The sequence below is a fragment of the Malurus melanocephalus genome, unplaced genomic scaffold, assembly GCF_030028575.1.
Source record: "Malurus melanocephalus ecotype Western Australia unplaced genomic scaffold, MMel_1.1 scaffold_37, whole genome shotgun sequence".
Lineage (NCBI taxonomy): Eukaryota > Metazoa > Chordata > Aves > Passeriformes > Maluridae > Malurus > Malurus melanocephalus.
Genome location: NW_026623269.1, coordinates 2,828,577 through 2,847,805, shown reverse-complemented (window position 1 = coordinate 2,847,805; position 19,229 = coordinate 2,828,577). Strand labels below are relative to the sequence as shown.

The 19,229-nt window shown below is 37.5% G+C and overlaps 1 protein-coding gene across 2 annotated transcripts in view; it reads right to left on the bottom strand.

Moving 5' to 3' along the window:
* COL11A1 (collagen type XI alpha 1 chain) overlaps positions 1–19,229 on the bottom strand; it is a 124,743-nt gene that overhangs the window by 21,297 nt on the left and 84,217 nt on the right. For both annotated transcript variants that reach the window (XM_057364293.1, XM_057364292.1), the window contains 12 exons: positions 17,612–17,665; positions 16,563–16,670; positions 15,704–15,793; positions 15,368–15,421; positions 10,702–10,809; positions 10,117–10,224; positions 9,012–9,065; positions 5,486–5,539; positions 4,657–4,764; positions 4,198–4,251; positions 3,226–3,279; positions 3,074–3,127 (listed from right to left, as the gene is read on the bottom strand). In XM_057364293.1, the coding sequence (XP_057220276.1) occupies positions 3,074–3,127; positions 3,226–3,279; positions 4,198–4,251; positions 4,657–4,764; positions 5,486–5,539; positions 9,012–9,065; positions 10,117–10,224; positions 10,702–10,809; positions 15,368–15,421; positions 15,704–15,793; positions 16,563–16,670; positions 17,612–17,665 (900 nt within the window). The remainder of the gene's footprint in view (positions 1–3,073; positions 3,128–3,225; positions 3,280–4,197; positions 4,252–4,656; positions 4,765–5,485; positions 5,540–9,011; positions 9,066–10,116; positions 10,225–10,701; positions 10,810–15,367; positions 15,422–15,703; positions 15,794–16,562; positions 16,671–17,611; positions 17,666–19,229) is intronic.

The window sequence follows — 19,229 nt, the reverse complement described above, 5'->3', positions numbered from 1 at the left end:
GACATCTTAAACTACAAAATGCCATGTCATTTTGCAGACATGCTTAATTCTGAAAACCTCCTTAGATTAATCAAGAAGAATGGTTTCTACCAAGCTAAGAAAGGTTGTTTAAAAGTTAACATTAAAAAAAAATTAAAAAGTTTTCAAAGTTTAAAAACGTTGTTTTCCTCATGACCAGTTCTAGAGAACTGTCCATACAAAGCACAAAGAAAGTGGATGGAAGGCTGCCACCTTTTGGTTAAATTCGGGGACATGGTGTTTCATTTTGTAACAAAGAGAGGCAACTTTGCAACTGACTGGGCTGTGAAAAGTTACAGTTTTGCATAGGTCTGCATATGTGTTATATATAATGGCTCTGCAGAGAACTAAATCTAACTGAGAGGAATTCTAAAGCTGTGTGGGAGGGCTCATGTTTACAAGCATGTCGGAGAGATGGAAAAGGATGRGAAGAAATCATAGTCAGTAGGCCATGCAAAGTTATTAAAAGTAATTTGTTAGGATGGATTCTCAGGTAGCTAAAGTATCACAGACACATCTAGATTAGGTACTTAGCAGTGTCTGCACATACATGTGTGGAGAAATGATGTGCACCCACAAAATSTCCTGTGAAAACTTATCAAACATGGTTCTAAACTTAGAGCCAGGATACTCAATTGGGTTTGTCCTCTCACTTCCATCTGCAGTGTAAATCAGTGATTAAGCATGAGAACTATCGATTTCACATGTTAATTGTGTGGGACTCCTTATTAGTGTACKACTTTGAAAATCATTATAGAACAATAAAATAGGAAAGAATGTAAACCCAGATGAGTATAGTGGTTTTCTAACATCRGACTTTTTCATATAATAAACCAGGTCTGAACTCTGAGAGGCTACAGAAAGAATGCTTAGGTCCTGCAGATGTTTGGTTTATGGATTAATAAAAAAATACCTCCTTGTCTTTAAATATGAAAGTGAGCAAACCTCCTTCTCCCCTCAACAGTGACRGGGATGATGCCAAAATGTTTTTCCACATTCTACAATCATTGCATTGAATTTTCTGTAGTATGGGATGTCATTCCTGCAAGGGGTGCAGAGGCCAAAGCATGCTGACATAATAAGAAAAACATTGGGGAGAAAATGTGTGGGAAGAAAAGGAAAAGAAAAAATGCATATTTTGTTTGAAAGCATGAACTGTCCTCTTGTTGCAGGAACTCCCCCTGACAAAACAACTCTTGATGATTTCTGGGCTTGACAAACTCATTAAATGGAACTGAAATTAAGAAGGAAAATATCCTAACAAGGAAAAGCCCTGGCATGTACTAAAACTTGGGGAGGAGGGAGGAAAGTAATTAGAATCACTACAAACTTCCAAAATAACACACTTGGAGGCTTCTCTTTGTGAATGCAGAGAATATGGGTAATAAGCTGGAGGAAATTAAAAATGACAACCAAGTGAAAAACAGTCTGAATTTCATGTTCTTGAATTAAATTTCATGGCCTAATCATCACAAATAGTGATTCTAAATCCCACAGATGAGTCACTGGGAGAAACCAAGGAGTAAGGAGTTCAATACAAGCCAATGTTTTTACAAAATGACTGGAATATAATTTGATCATGAAACAGTGAAAATTAAAGAGGTGATTGAAAGCAATGGCAAAATTCCTATCAAGTTCAATGGGCCACAATATTATACAAGGTGTGTTTTTTAAAAGCACTGAGTACAACTGGGTACTACCCTGKATGTTCTTCTAATTAACATTTTCTCAGTACCCTAGTGGTCACAGGAAAATTTTTTCTTCCCACAGTGCCCATTATTTTCTGTATTCCACTGACTTACAGACTCTTTTCCCAGCAACTTTTTTATTTCTATCAACTCTTAGATTGGGTCACSTTTCTGGCACTCTTCCCAGAGAGAAAAATACAAATCCCGCGGCACTTCATGAGGCCAAGATCTTTTTAAAAACATGCTGGATGAACAATGTCATAAGCTTGGGACATTAGAAAGAATATCTTGTTAAAAATGCAGCCAAGCAGGAGGGCATTGTGTTTTGTATATCTTGTGTGATTTTGGGGGAAAAAGATTGAAAACACCAGAACGCTGCTGCTCCCAAGAGGTGAGTTAATGCTCCGAGCCACATCCTGAGAAAGGACTGCAATGAAGCACTGCCAGCTTGACACAATGACAGCTGTTTGGGCTCAGTACCCTCTGGTCTTACAACACAAGGGAGACAAAGTAGGATGTTTTTCCATCAAAACAAATATTATGTTATATTATTCTATACACTTTGCCACTTCCCAGAGCACTGGTAAGGGATTTAGTTAATGGGCGTGTTGAAAACAATCAGGCAACACCTGAAGATTCTATAAAAAGACTAGTTTAGTCAGAAAAAGGGAAATCTTTCTTCATGTTCTCAAAAGTTAACAACATGGAAAGCTTTCTGAAAAGCCACCAATACTGACATTCCTAGAGATGTCTTTTCCAGGATTCACTGACATCGGTGTTTCTTTGAATATATTCGATACTCTCTGGCAAATAATTAAATGCTCAAGAACAATTCTACATAGTTTCTCAATAAGCTATTTATATAGTGGCCTGGAATGTATTTCTATTTTATTTCCTCCATCTTATGCTCTACTCAAAATCTTCTTTCCAATTTCAAAGTTTGAGAAAAAATTGATGTTAAATCAGTAACATTACAGCAAAAGGCTTTTAGGCTTACATAGGTGATGTGGTCGAAGTAATGTAACTTAATAAAATAAACAAAACCAAGTGTTTTAAGGCTCTCTTTTTAAAATTTTTGCTTGTGCAGCACTATAGTTTACTCTTGCTCCAAACAAATCACAGAAAAAAAGCCTTTACATCCATGCATACATCACCTTTCCTTTAAGAAAAAGGAAGGTACATGTGGYATGTTCCTTGGGTAAAATATGTAAATAAAAAAACCCAAACAAACTCACTCCATATCCTGGCAGAACATTTTCTGAATAGAGAACTTAAAATAGCAATGAGAATAATTTTAATGAATGAATGTCATATAGCATTTCTATTCCAATGTTTTCTCTTTCTAGGAGGTTTTCATGCTCACTCACCTTTTCACCAACACCTCCAACAGAGCCAACTGAGCCTGGGGGGCCTTGAGGACCCTAGAGTGATAAAATATATTTGTTATCCCAAATATAGCCATCCAGAATAGAGTGCTCATTACTGAATTAGCAAGAGAAAAAAATAGGTTGTTTCTTACATCAGCTCCATTAGGACCCTGGGGACCTCTTGGACCTGGTGGGCCAGGTGGACCCTGTATCAAAGACAAAATTTGATACCACAGAATCATAGAACAGATTGTTCTATTGTTACAGTCATAAAGAGCAAGTCCAATGAAAAATAATTTCCTCAGTCTGTGGGGTGCTTTTGATCTTTGCCATGCAACAGGAAGAGCAGGGCCAGATTGCTGCCATTGGATGAGTTCACAAGGWGATCCAGGCTGTGTCACACAGCACCTGAGCTGGGAATGATCTGATGCTCAGCACTCCTGAGGACTGGTTTGCTGCACTGACTCTCCCTGCAGGTTACCTGCATGCCCATCCACTGTGCAGAGACCCTGGAGCAGCTCCTGTGTGTGTGACAGCCCTGTGGCTGTACTGCACAGTGCTGCCTACACACAGCAACAATGAAACATCAGACTTGGCACAAGGTGYTGGAGGCAAATGTACAGAGTGGAGAGCTGGCACTGCAGCCACCAGCAGCCCACAGGGCATTTTCAGCAGGAGAAACCGCTGGGAAATGCATCACCCAGAGAATAAACAGAGCCACACAGTGTTTACATCTGCTGGCCTGCAAGTACCTGAAGCTGAAATGTTAAYAACAATGTCCTGAACCTCAGAAAGGCAGCTCCAGGGTCTCTGGTGCAGTGATATCTACTTTTCCTCTTTCTTTCCTCAAACTGATTGCCACTGTCCTGTCTCAGACACACAGAGCATCTGCTTTGACAGTTATTTTTCAGAGTATTCTCTCATGTTACATAAATCTGGATATTAATGATGAGGGGATAGATGTGTGAAAGCAAAGTAAATCCCAGAGTTTATGTTACACAAAATATTTCATACTGGGTCACCAAATTCAGAAGTAGCTTATCAAATGGWGAGCTACAGAGGAAAGACAATAACATGGAAAATATTTATGTCCTTCAGAGTGACCAGTGGGGAAGAATTCTTACCATTGGGCCCACATCACCATTTTCACCTTTTTCACCTGGTGGGCCAGGCAGACCCTAAAAACAGAGAYGAGAATACTATTAGTAGAGTCCATRKAATGATTAGTTATAACTCARTATGAAACAATATAAATCAGATCTGCATGTGAAACTCATAAACTTGGGAGTGGGCAGGATGGTGGAACAAGAGAAAAAGAAGACCTATTTGCATTAAAATAAAAAGAATGGGAAGGGACATTTTCATTACAGAAAATGCTTAAACTAGATGATACAAAAATTATTTTTGGAAAAAACAAAAAACCCACACAGAGAACTGCTAAAGTGAATGAGTTTAAAAACACTAATAGAATTATCCAGAGCTCAGGTGGTCTGGATAATTTGATTTACATACATATACATATATATATAAAGTAAAAAATCAAGGTCCTTACAGATGGAAAGTAAAATAACAAAGGAGTTTACCTGTAAGCCAATAGGGCCTGGAGGGCCAGGGAAGCCTCGAGGACCTTCATCACCTTTTTGCCCAAACATCCCTTGCTGACCTCTTGGACCTGGTTCTCCATCACCTCCCTGTTTGGAAAAAAATGAAGAGCCAAACTATCACAGGTCTGAAAATGACAGGAAATAGGAAAAGCTGAATGGAAATGACTGGAAAGCAACTACAGGAGGGCTCAGAATCACASCAAGTGTCTTTGGAAATGCATGTTCACCATCTTGGCTGAATGAAATCTCTYACACAAACAGAATTCCAGCACATGCTCTGGTTTAATACAGGCCAGTTAGTGCTGCACTTCTCACAAAAATTTTCTCTGAACTCCCCCTCTCCTTCACATCTGCMCAAACATTCTAGCTGTTGAACACCTATGTATCAGTAAATATGGGTAGCATACAGTTCTACTAATATTCAGGATAGAAGAATTCAGAGCTTTCTAAATAAAAAYAAGAATCAATTCACTTGTTATCAGATGGATTTTAAAAAGATATCCTCTCTTTTAACTGCATCTGTACTGAGCTGTCACACACCCACACACCCCCAAACAAGTTCACTGCATTCACTATTTACATTATTTCATTTTTAATAATTTTGTCAAATCATTGCCCTGCTGTAAATCTGCCATACAGGAACACCCATGCAGASTTGTTTACAATAAAGAACTGCATGTAAGTGGACAATGACAGAACTGTTGGTGGTGTTTTTAAATACACTCCTGAGTAAGGAGCAAACAGTTCAAAGGACTCAGCATCAGCTGAGTTYTGCAAGGTTGGGGCTGGCTCTGAACGAGCTACTTACAGCGATACCCGGGGCACCAACGGGACCCTGGAGACCTGGAGGACCCGGAGGACCCTGCAACAAACACACATCCAACAGGACAAGTTAGTGACTGTGACATCTGCAATGAGAGTAAAAGCAAATACAGAGAGGAGAGAAAACCCTGCTTGCACGATCACAATCTATTTAGCATTTCCACATTTCTCCATAGAGGATGTAGCGTTATTCACAAGTCCTTTCCACTCAGTRCAAACAATCACTAATAGATTATTTCTCAAAACCTCAGATTTGCACATCTATAATAGACAATGCTGGCATTTGTTAGAAGCTCATTTGTAATGCTTCAGAACAGATTTCCAAACAAACATGAATCAAAATGATTTTTTTTTTCACAATTAAAAATATCAAAACTTTCAATGAGATTTATGGCAAAACTCCCTAAACCTTTAAAGCAGCAACTAAAAATCTATCTTTTATTCAAATGCTGCTATTTGGAGTAGTKTTTATGAAATTGGTAATTATTTTTGCAATAGCACAAAGCTTATTTTGACCTCCAGGAGACATGAAAAAGTGCAAGTTCTTGCTGAGCTCTCAGAGTCACATTCTCTTTGATATTAAGTCTCTTTTCAACAGAATGGTAAAAAAACAGTCTCTGACAGGAACTTCTTTTTTCCATTCTCCCTGCAGAATGATAACTAAGTTATATTGCAAATAATTTAGAAGTCAGTCATGCAGATGTGATGTAATGAAGCTATCAGAGTATGGGAATGCAAGGCACTGCTTTCTGAAGGGGTTTAAATTATTGGTAGTTTGAATCTTGTTTTTGCAACAGTAGAGGAACTGGACTGATAAAAAGAGTGAACTAAGAAAGCAAAAAACACTTGGCCTGAGCTAATTCTAGTCTGTTTCAGATGCCAAGTTCCCTGCAACTTCAAGGCTTCAAATTCTAACTTAGAGCAGACTAATGSTGGGATTTACAGACTTTGCTAGGGCTAAAATTAGATTTTTGTGCCTGTTACAGAGGGAATTAAATAAAGGGGCTTCTTAAGTCTTGTAGTCTATTTCTTTCTCTGGATTTTATGTACATTTTATGTACATTTTAGAGCATTTTATTTTCTAGGGAGTTTGAAGTGTCAAGCTGTGTATTTCTTCTCTTTTACAATTTTATTTTTGTCACCTACCTGATGGCAATAYATGAATCAAAGCTTTCTAGCCTCTATGGTGACATATAAAAATGAAAGGAATCTCAAGGAATGCTCCRGTTGACTGGGAAGTGTAACCATGAGAATGGGATTTGGCATGCATGGATTATTCTACACWCTGCAAGATGCTTTAATGCCCTTCTTCATTTTATAGGGTCTGGAATGTGGCCTACGCATTTTAAAACTAATTAAAAAACTTATTTTGATGTAAAGCACTGTTCAAACATACTTTTTAATTGATCAATGAGGACTTATTTGGACACATGGCCAGATTCTTTTTTTTCCATTCTCTGGAGTGCAAATTGAGAATGATTGATCAGAATCAGGAGAGAATGTTCAGTTAATAAAGGCAGCTGTGATAACTGTGCAGGTTTGGAAGCTCAAGAGAAGACAGCACATCAACAACAAAATTGTGCTGTCTTAGCTAGAATACACCAATACACTTAGGCACAGTATTTTCAAACCCACAAAAATAAATCTTTGTTAGTTTCAATGGGGAATTGAAGATATTTTCAGCTCTTCATAAACAGGAAAGATGAATCAATTCTTTGATCAGGATCCTTGCTGTGATAAGGCTCTAAATGCCCACCAAGGCCTTTTGTGGGTGGTTAGAGATTGTAAATATCTATTCTTTGTGCCCTGTGATTTCMGAACTGGCTGTTTCCTCTTGAGAGCCTTTCAGAGGTGACCAACAAGCCCTTTCTCCCTGCMCCAAAATACAACTGTCAGCACGTTGAAAGGAAAGCAGACTTAAAATAAGCACATTCTGAAATTGTCAGGGTTGAATGACTACAATTGAGGGCAAATAGATTCAAGACATGTGACTTCAGCTGGAGTTACATTCGCTTCAATTAAGCAGGCTGAACACTGAATCCTGTATTTCAGGGGAAATGTGTAATATTCTCAAATGCATTAATCCTTGAGACTGAGAGTCCAGGATGCATTCTTGAATGATAATGCTGTAGACACTTTATTTGTAAAGCAGGTCTGCTGGAACATGCCCAAATGCATTAGTACTCACTATGGGAACTGTGGTCACAGTCTAATGCTCAGCAGAACCAGCTATGCTAAAATTATCTGAAACAGAAAACTGCAGCCTGTTTTTTTCCCTGAATTTCTCTGATGTGAAGCATCTCTAATGAAGAGGCATGTCAAAGGGGAAAACAGGATGTTCCTCTGAATACATGCAAAGCCTGAAGTGGAACTGGATCAGAGCAGGGAACTAGCTGATCCTGAAGTTCATTTCCAACCCAAGCCATTCTGTGATTCTATGATTCTGTGACTGTGATTTGCTTGAGTTTGTATATATCTCTTCCCATAAAACATCATTTGATAATGTGTAAGCCACAAATATGGTGTAATTTTTAAAAGTAATAGACTGTTCTGTAACTTGTTAACATCAAGAATCACAGTRTTTTTAAGATAAACACACTTAGCCTTAAATATCCCTGTGTCAAGTTCTGAGCTTTCCTAACTGTGAATAGTGTTGAAGTATAACAATAAAAAGGATCTTTCTACCATTATTTCTCAATTTTTTCTTAAGGGATAATATTCAATTAAAGTGCCAGTTTGAGATTGTACAGAAGTGAAAAGATACCTTTTTTAATTTTTAGGAAAGAAACCACAATCAAATGGAAATAAATAAATGCCAGTTTTAATATTTCCAGCTTCAAATTTCACAGTAGAAAAAGCTTAATTTTATATTTCTGACCTAAATAAAAWAAGGAAGGGCTTTAACTTTAGAATTCATTTTTGAAGACAAAAAATGTCAAATTAAAACAGTAGAAGCCTGATTAGTCCTAGGCTCACTAATAGGCCTAATGATAATGAAAACTTGTATAAGCCATTTCATCTGTGGTCTTYACTGATTTGAAATGTTGCCATCACTTCATTGTGCTCCCCAAGAATTAGATATCCTTTCAAGATTCAAAAACTACCTTACTAGGTTCCACTACTGAGTCTCCATAGTTTCCATCATCATGGCAAAGAAGCCAAAGCTGGCTATGTTCACACAATGCAGTCAGTGAAGTTAACTTGAGCACAGGAAGAGAATGTGAATTCTTGATCTCTCCYAGTTCAAATGCAGAATGGATGAATTTCAGTGATATAGGAAGGGTGCTTAAGAATGCAGTTTATATTTTGTAGTGACCCTGTAAGCTCTAGGGATATGAGCAATGGACCTRTAAGTACAAACCTCTAGTGCTTATTATTATTTGCAAGGAACATTTTAGGAGTGTGTCATTGTTTCTGGTCATTTATGTAGCAAGGCTATCTGCATACTTCATGCATGAATAGTTTTTATTTATGAAGAACAGATGCAACAGACAGAGGATTTTGCTACTCACRTTGTCTCCTTTGTCACCTTTGCTACCTTTCTGACCCGGTTCACCAATTTCACCCTGTAATTGAAAGTTAAAAGTTAAACTTGTTTAAAATGGTCTCCTTCACAGTTAGCCGAAGTCAATATCACCATATCTGTAAATGTTCCCTTTGATATGATTATTCTATGTTTTATGCTGCAGCTTCAAGCGTGAAAGCCTAAAGGGAGCAATTCTGCAGTGATCAATAGTATGTCATATTAATCCAGATATTGACTGCTGAATTGAAAAGGGTAACAAGACCTGGCTTTGAAGTATAAYGCAACTGAGCTCTAAATAAAGGAAATTGTGTTCCTCATGTCACCTTCAAAATGAACTTATAATGAAAGTACCCTGATTTACAGACTCWTCTAACTGTTTATGACTGAACAACTGCTTCTCATTGGAGTGGACAGTATTTCAAAACTTCAAAATTATTCAAATCACCAAGAAACCATGTTAGAAAATAATGTTTTCTTTATACAGTAATAAAAGACAATTAAATTAAATCACAGAAAATACTCTCTGTGGGATAAATAACACTCACAAATCACAAAAATGAATGTGGAAATCTTTACCTTTGCCCTGTGCTAACAGAGAAGTKCTGGATCAAGTAAAAACACCAGGTGATCCTGAAAGGTGCAGTATTCTAAATTTTGCCAGAAGTCAACAGAATATGTCTGCTATGAACATAATTATTTTGACAGCCCCAACCTATCAACAGTGGTTCTGAATCCCTGTATATTACTGGAGATATTTCATCTTACTCATTCAGCAGACCGAGTTTCTAAATTAGGCAAAAATCAATTTTGGCATTATATGTCCTGATTTATTTTGCCACACTTTCATCCTTGTTTCTTTGCCAGGATAAATGTTATTCTACTAGTTCTTTAACACAAATCCCAATGTCTYATGGCATCTGTCTCTCAGACACTTGTAAAAGAGATTTGAAGGAGTTTTTCTGAAGAGAATTTGGGGGGAGGCAGGGATAAGATTTGTTGCTTTATCATCCTATTTATTGAGAGGAAAGTTACAGAGAACTGTCCTGACAGATCTTCTCACAGATGTACCAATACTCATTAAAATGATTCACCTTGTCACCATCTTCTCCAGGAGAACCACTGGGACCAGCAGGACCAGGAAGCCCCACAGGACCCTGTATTCCATCACGTCCAGCTGGACCTTGGGGACCTTTTTCACCCTGGTTTAGAAAAAAATTTAGAAGAAAAGGAAGTAATGAAAATTTCAGTACAGCGAGTCACATTACCAATATAAAATCGAAAAAGACACACCCCCCTCCAAAAAAAACCCCAACAAAACAGGAAACCCCACAACAGAAAGAAAACTTTCAAGGGAAAATAATATATATGAGAATTATATGAGGTAATAATGGAAGCTGATGTCAAATACACTTGTATTCTAATGCAAAGTGGCTGGGTACACAGTTTTAATGAAAGACTGATTTACATTCACTCCCCGCTGTGGAAATAACAGGTTTAACCCTTCCTGGTCTTAGAGAGCACGATAATAAATGTTTTCTATGTACTTTTTGGTAAATCTAAAATGAGTAGGTTGGGTATTCTAAGAATATGTATGGAATAAGGAAATACTGCAGTGGGAACAAGTAACACTGTGCAATGAGAGGTCAGTGCTGTGAGTGTTTKCTGTGGTTACTCACGGGAGCACCCTTCTCTCCTGCAGGGCCTGGGGGTCCCTGGGGGCCAGGACGGCCGGGCAGACCAATGGGGCCAGCAGTGCCCGCTGCTCCACGCTCTCCTGGTGAGCCCTGGAAAAAAATACCGAGAGAAGGGAATTCTGAGAGAGCCCTGGTAACTGCTGGTGCTTTTCATGAGGTAAATGAACAGAGAAATTGTTTATCAGTGTGAGTTCAGCTGGTCGAAGGCTACGCATCCATCATGGGTGCCAATGAAGAAAAGAGGCTGAAAGGACCAACATGAAGATCATACTCAATACAGTTTATACAACACTAATTCTTTTTTGTAAATACTACTTCCTGTATTTGTTCATCATAATGTGAGTGTGCTTAAAACAAGTCTGTTTTCAAGAACTTATTTCCCTCTATGTTTTAAAATACATTAACATACTACTTTGATGAAAGAAAATATTCATTATATCAAAATTATCAGCCACACCAYACCACCACCAAAATTTTTAGTAAAGTTTTGCAGTGTTCATTGCTGTGATGATTACATGTCTGGATTTCGATTCACATTGCTAAAAATCTATCCAAGTATAATGACTAAGCTAGTGCGTTCTACAGAGAAGGTTTTTATGTACAGATAAGCACAGACGAAGTTAAAAATCTAATATTACAAATTAAAGGTGAAAAGATGGACAGTATGAATCAAAAACTACTAAARTTGTATCTTCGTTTTCTGTCTTTTAGATAATTTACAATTWTTGCATCAAGAGAGTTCTGTTAAAGATTTGTTTGCTGTACAATAATAGTTCCTGAACWTTTCAGCTTTATACCTTCAAAATAGTTTGCAACACTTCAAAGCTACGACTGGTAATTTCACTTTTTCAATTGATATACTATAAGTGGGATGATATATCACAGAATAGAAAAGTAATAGGTGATGTAGCCTGAGACTCTAAATAGCCTTTTATTCATGCTTAAGCAAGATCAAATTTGCTGCCTCTTAGATTCTGGAATTTTAACATGCTTCCACCTATAAGGACCCTATTTTTTTGGCTTTTACTCATGATGTATTTTTCCTGGAATGACCTCATTAGCATAACTGGTACTAATTCCATAATAAGGTGCTTTTCCCTTCAGATAACTGGGACAGAAGAGAGTGCTGAATGGTTTCCTCCAAATATTTTAGCAAGTTATTTCAGKGAGATCTACATTTGCATGAGTATTCACACAAACTATTTGTATGGAAATCATAGATGACTTTATCCTTCCAGGTGTTGGGTTTGTTTTGTTCTTTTAAAGTCTAGGTGGCTGCCTAAGTTTCTGTCCTATTTCTGTTATTTTAGTTCCTAAGGCTTCAGTGAATTCAACAAGAAAAAGTCATTACCCTGCAGCCATACTACCAAGGTCTCTGATCTTGTCAGCTCTCATAAGCTAAACAATTCTGGGTCATCTCATCAGGAGGATGTAAGAATAGAGAGGAAAAAACCCAAATAACACATAGATCTTTCCTGTGTCAGACAGCAGACACTCACAGAGGCCTTAATTCCTAGTAGCTCTTTTTAATCAGCCAATTTTTCACATTTATCTTTGCATTTCACATGAATTATGAACAGGGACTACACCTTCTGTTTTCAAGGAACCACTCTTTTTCTGAGAGAATGGTCTCTGAGCAAAGCAGAACATGTTAAATTATAGTCAGAAAAGTAAATTAAGCAGCTTCTTYAAGTCTGTTCCCTCTTTCTATGAATCTTTTCTGGTCACTCTGACCYATTATGAAACAATCTCCTTATGTTATGAAACCATGTGTTAACCTGTGGTCTTGCAGTACTCACATCCTGGAATCTTTTTATTAATTTGGGTTTTTTTCTCTTGTAAAGTTTTCCACGATAGGAAATGTTATGTTTTGTCTTGTATTGCCATTATCGAGACTATAAAGCCATTAGCAACCTTGGTTTTATCTCATTTTCTATGAGGAGATGTGTAATTACAACTGTTGTTTACATTGCATAGTAGCACCAATGCTTTTTACTGATGGTTAACAAAATGCTCAACAAGTGAAGGTGCCCATGACTGCGAAATGTTATCAGATAGATGAAGACAGCTCTAGATAGCTCAGTACTGATAATTGGGTAGCCTACAGCTGGCTTATTCTGAGCCTCATTTGAGCATCCTCTTCCTAAATGAGCAAAYGAAAAATGACTGCTTGACATTCCAAAGAGCTTTCTCTCATCAGCATTCAGCATTCCACGCACTAGCAGGGGAAGGAAAGAAAACAAACAGAAGGAACAAAGATAGCAGATAAAAGAGAACTGTTAGAAAAACTCAAACAAAACCCCCACAACAACAAAAAAACCCCACAATCCCCCCCCAAAAAAACCCCCCCAAATCATGAAAATACCTCCTTCATCCAGCAGAACCCCCCACTTGCTCTGTCGTGCATTCATGCATCTCTTTCTTTTGTCCAAAACCCTCTAAACAGTAATTGGCATGCACAGTATTTGGAGCAGTCATTTGTTTGGTATGCTTGCAGATGTATGCACCAGCCAAATAAAGCTCATAATTGACTCTATATGCTAGTTAGGGGCAATTGGTATTGGCAGGGAATCGGAGCAAACTCATCCARTGGCAGGAATTCTCTTCCCATTATAAATGGCACACGAAGACTCCACTACAATTACACTGCTGTGTGTAGCTGCTGTTGGCTAAAAATACATGGGAAAATATTTTAGGATTATTTAATGCTCATGGGCTGCTGTGAGCTTCTGTGAAAAAAGCAAACAATTGTGGTTTAATTGTGGTGTTTGAAGGTGCACACAAACCCAGTATTAGGGGCACCTATACACCTTTTTCACTGAAAACTGTTTCAAGATAACAAGTTAGTAATTAAAGATGARACAGATAAAAACCCCACTGAGGACTCCTGGAATACTTTAGGGGAACTGGGTTCTGTCTGTACCTCAAGTGACCCACTTTCACTACAATGAACTCAAAATAAATTTTAAAAACTTAGAAATTTGCCCTTCAAASTCTCTTTCCACTCTTGCTACCACCACATTTAGTTCTTAAAGACTGGAAAAACTATATGCCAAAAGTCTTCAGCTTCCTAGGTATTTCTTTCAATGATTGTTTACCTGAGAAGGAAGGGTGGTCCGACCAGGAACGGATTTATAAACTGAAGTCCTTGGTGAWGTGCTCCTGACACTCATACCCTGTGTGTCTCTGGACCATAATTAACTATGATTTCAGTCTGGCACTGAACTCCCATTAGCTGGGGAGTATTAATAGTTTTCCTGGATTTTCTCTATCGATTTAGTTTCACATGAAAGGMAAATGAGCTCTGAGAGAGCTCCATGATTTGAACCAAAGAATGGTAAATGGGGACAGTTGAGACATCTTCTCAAAAAAGCTCTGATGTTTCCAACTAAAATACTAACTTAYACACACCCTGTAAGAATTAGAAAGATATGGATCATCTGAATTTAAATTCAAACATGTGTATTTCAGAACATAGACCATTATCACTAAATAAGGTATGTGCTTCTGCCTCACATCTGATGTGATGTATCTTTCTGAGGAACTGTGACAGGAGTGGCCCAGCTCATGTGTGGACAATGCTGCCTGGCAAAGGGGGCTGTGTCAGATAYCAGGTTTGTCCTGCTGGCAACTCTGTGCATGCTCACAAGGGCTCAGCCTCTGAACTGTCTGCTCYAGAGTTTGGTTCAGCCCAAGGGGCTCCTTCAACAAAAAATCAACACACGACCTTTTGATTGAAGAGACAATTCTGGTCTATGCTTTCTTGGTTTTGATTCACCTTTTCTTTTAACATTTCAGGTTCTTCAGATGTGCGAGATCATATCCCATTTGACTCTACATACTAGTTTCCMTTCCATTCCATTCCATTCCATTCCATTCCATTCCATTCCATTCCATTCCATTCCATTCCATTCCATTCCTAGCTACCTTTTGGTGCCTTTTGGGAATATATATATACTGCACAGTGTTAAGGACTGTAAATTCAAGCTCTTGTTTGAAAGAGTAGATGCTTAAAGGCATTAAGAATTCAATAATTAATTGTAAGAATTCAAGTACTGAGTATTACTTGTACTACTAATACCATGTGTGCCTTTTTAATTCTTATTTAATGCATTCTAATCTGAACATGAATTGCAAGGACATAAGAGAGCATCATTGTTGAAATACATAGAAATTCAGCTCCTCCTTTACTTTTTTTTTTGAACAAGAATAGCTGTGATGATTGATTTTTTCTTTTTTTACTTCAATTGCACTGAATGAAAGAAATAAGTTGACAAGATGACTGTCAAAATCTACACAATTCACATTTGGGAATAACTGCACCATGTTTTGAATACCAGTGCAATACCCTAGGCAAGCCCACCACAACAGTCTCTAGCTATAGACTTTTTCCAAATCCCAAAACCATTTTGTAAAGGTGACAAGTATTAAGCAGCAAGTAAATGTCAAACTAAATCTGGTGGCAGAAGGCTTCAGATATTCTCAACCTTCACATTCCTTGAATGTTTACTAATGTGGATACTGAGTAGAAGTCTGATCTGTGCTGTTTTACAGATTGCATTAATGAAAACACCACGACACAGAAAGAAGAAGAAAGGTTGTTAGGTAACATTGTTTATATTTCCATAAAATTATTATGTTTACTTACCATTGGGCCAGGTGGACCCTGTGGGCCTTCCCCTCCTTTTAGACCAGCTGGACCCTAAAAATGGAAAGGAGAAAAAGCATTTCTACTWAACTGGAAAGTTCAAGATAATTTTGCAACACATATAATAGGAAAAATATAAAGATCCAAAGAAACAAACCATTTCTTTTTCCTTATATAGCCAATGMTATTTAACTATGTTGGATGCTTGATGTCTGTTCTCTTATTGCATATATTTTAAAAACAATAGAAGACTTCATGAAATAAAGGAGTTAATACTTTGCTCCTTATATTTATTTTAGAAATATCATGCCAATTACTCTGGTGCTTACATCATACCTGAGCACCTGGAAGGCCTCTCTCTCCAGGGAAACCTCGAAGACCTGCTGGTCCATCTTTCCCAGGAATGCCTTGAGGGCCTGGATCACCCTGGGAAACATATTACATTTTGATTAAAAAACATGTTTAAAAATTAGTTGTATAATGAGTGATGAAAATGAACTACCAGATCCTAGTTATAGTAATGTAAACAAAGATTGTATCCCCAGATATTCACCCACTAATTCTTTTATCAGCACAATAGTCTATGCTTAAATTTATAATGAATTTTGACAAAATAAAGTACTAGTAATGAAATACAAAAAGTAAGTGAAAAACACAAGCCATAAAAAAAAGTTTAAAGACACAGTCAGTAAATTTTTTTATACCCATTTATAATAAAAAATGTACTAGAATTACGTGCTAACTAATTAAGTAATATTTTTCTTGGTCCCCAAAGGTGGCCAAAAAGTAAGCAAGGAGTTAAATTCAGTCAGTGAAATTCTGCCTTTTAGTCACAACTACACATCTGACTTTAAATACCAATGTGCAATTGTCCACCTTGGTGTGAACAYGTCATTACTAAGTATTTTCATATAGAATGCATAGTATATGCCAACTATTTAAATTCTTTTTTTAGTTTTTATTACAAAAATATCAAGTATTGACTCAAGAAAATTCTCATTATTTCAGTGGAAGCAGGCACACCTCTAAAATTGTGATCTTCCAGTCTACCAAGTCCTTCTAGGTGAAACGTGCCAATCATGATTTTATACCACATGTTCTGATTTTGTTCTGCATGTCTRCACGATGATTTGAAATGTCACACATCAGCAGTTTATCTGTCCCTTCCCATTTGTTCCCCAGAGCCACACCATACCTTAGCACCTTCTTTTCCTGCAGCACCTGGGAGGCCYTGTTCACCTGGGGGACCAGGAGGGCCTGGATGGCCTCTCTCACCAATTGGCCCAGTCTCACCAGTAGGACCCTAAAACAAAAGTAAAACTTTAGTCACCTGAAGTTATTTAATGTCTTGTGGGGTGTGGGAGGAAGTGGAGAGGAGCAGATTCACAGTACCCAGCTGTTAGCAAACAGAATTACCATTGGTTAGCACACATTCCTCACCTTCCCTCCAGGCAAAACTGACTTACAAAATATCTTTGTCCTATAAAATAAATCTTGCATTGCATTTTGCCTGCAGACATGTCTGTGCAGCTTCCAAAGAGTGAAATCCTGACCTTGTTCCTTAAGCACTGAAGCTTAAAACACAGTGCGTACGGGAGAAGGTTACAAAGAGGACACGGGAGAGAAATCCATGTACTATTCTTGTCTTGAAATGTTTCTGTACTCTTTTTTTTTTTCTGAATAATGGGAATTGTAAGGAAAGAATATTGAAAGATCTCTCTTCAGATTCACTGGCAGAAAAGTTGCACTGAGGGAATTAGCTAAAAAAGCTACAAATGCTTGATTAAGTTGCAAATTAGTAAGGTTAGATCAAATGAAATTTTGATCTTTTATCTCTACACATTCTAAAGGTTACTGAAAATTGTTCTCTGGCAAGACATTCAAATTTGTATTGCTCTTTCTAAMATGTTTAATGGTAGAGAAATCTGTCTTCTTGACTTCTATAAATCACCAATGTCATAATCACAAAAAAACCCACCCAAAACAACAACAACAACCCATCAAAAAACCCAAACCTAAACAAAAAAAGGAAGTGAAAAGATCATCCAAATATTTTGGGTTTTTTTGTGGAATCACTGATGATTACTAAATATAGCTTTCTAATATTGTTATACAACTTTTGTCACAAACGTTAATATGACCATTGATAGGGTCCTTTTAATACAACAAAAGCAACTACTTTATCCATAATATAACTTTTAAACATTGGTCTTACAAAGTTAACTATTAAATTAAATTATGTACCTGAGGGCCAACAACACCACCAGGACCAGGAGGACCAGTTTTTCCTTGAAAACCCTGTGAAATAATTACAGAATATTACATTACCCTGGACAAGTTATAGAAGAGCAAAATTTATATCTGTGCTGAAGAGCAGAGAGAGAAATTCCATGTCAGACATTCCTTCCCTTTAGGATTTAGAAGAGAAATCCTTTTTGCCTGTGTATGGTTAGAAATGAAATGCTGATTAATCTCTCTTCCATCTCTCAGCTCCAATCTCTCTGAGGTGGCACAGCAGCAAAAATTGCCATCAGTTTTCCAGATCTCTCTAGGAGAACTTGATTAGATGAGTTTGAATGCATAAGTGATGCAACTAAAAGACAGTTGAAAATACATTTTTTACATATGTATATTATGAATCACAAAGCCTGACACAAAAATGCTTTTTTAAGACACAGATGGTGGATTAAGTTAGAAGGGCATTAAAGATAAAGTGGAGGTGAGATAAAAAGAAAATGAAAAGAAATAAAGATCCTGGGAAGATGAAGGTCATATAGAAATGGTAAAAAAAGACAACCTGAGTGCCATAAGAAGAATGAAACTAATGAGAAGTTAACATGATGTCAAAAACAGAATAGAAAGGAAATATTTTTGAGACAGGTTTTTAGAACATGGGCAAATTTTTAGTTTCTAATCAGTGGCCCCAGGGCCAAAATYAGTCAATAAACTGAATGAGAACATCACTTTCCAATAGCACTTTTTAAGAGCACATCTTTGAATTAYGCTAAATTATTTCTTTCAAATACTGGAAGAGTGTTAGTGCATTCCTGCTGTATCACACTGGGGTCCTACACAATACTGCCTAACAGCCTGTGTGTGCCTCCTACTCTGCTCACCTGGCTAAAAACAAAAGGATCACCTGGCCCAATTTCATTTTAAATATTGGGCCCTGCTCAGCCYCTCTCTGGCCAGTCTGACTGATGGTTGCCCTATTCCATCAGTTCCAGTTGAAGCTTTACTACCTTCCTCAATCTGATTCTATTCCAGCTGCCAGCCAGATGTTACCATGGTTCAGCTTAGCTCATAGTTCAGGCACTCTCTCAGACTTACAAAATGATCCAGACTCAAAAAAGACAATAGGACAAAAGTACCCCTTTGTTCTAATGACAGAAAGTCATAAGTGCTACAGATGGAATCATTCCAATGTCCCTTCCTTTATAAAATCAAAGCTTCTTCTGTGAGCCTGCTCTAAAGAAAGGCAAAGAGTGTTGAACATCACCCACTTGCTGAAAGTACCTTGAGAAGACCTGCTTTTCCCAGTTTTGCAGAATGCATTGATACTTCATTTCTGGGTGCTAATGATGGGGTCACTGTCCTGCTTTCTGTCTTCTATTACAAGCTTATCTATTCCTACAGATCCAGATTTTTTTAAGATGTAATTAGCAAAGGAGATTACAGTAACAACTACTCAAGAAGACCTGAAGCTTCTATGGCTTCATCTAAAGTATTTAGCAATTAAAAAATTACACTAATGTCTCATGTATGTTTCTGAAGTGCCAAAGTGGCCTCTATTTTTTTGTTATTTTCCATGAAAGACAACTTTATCAAACTGGATTCATTGTAGCAAGAAGAAGGTCCTCAA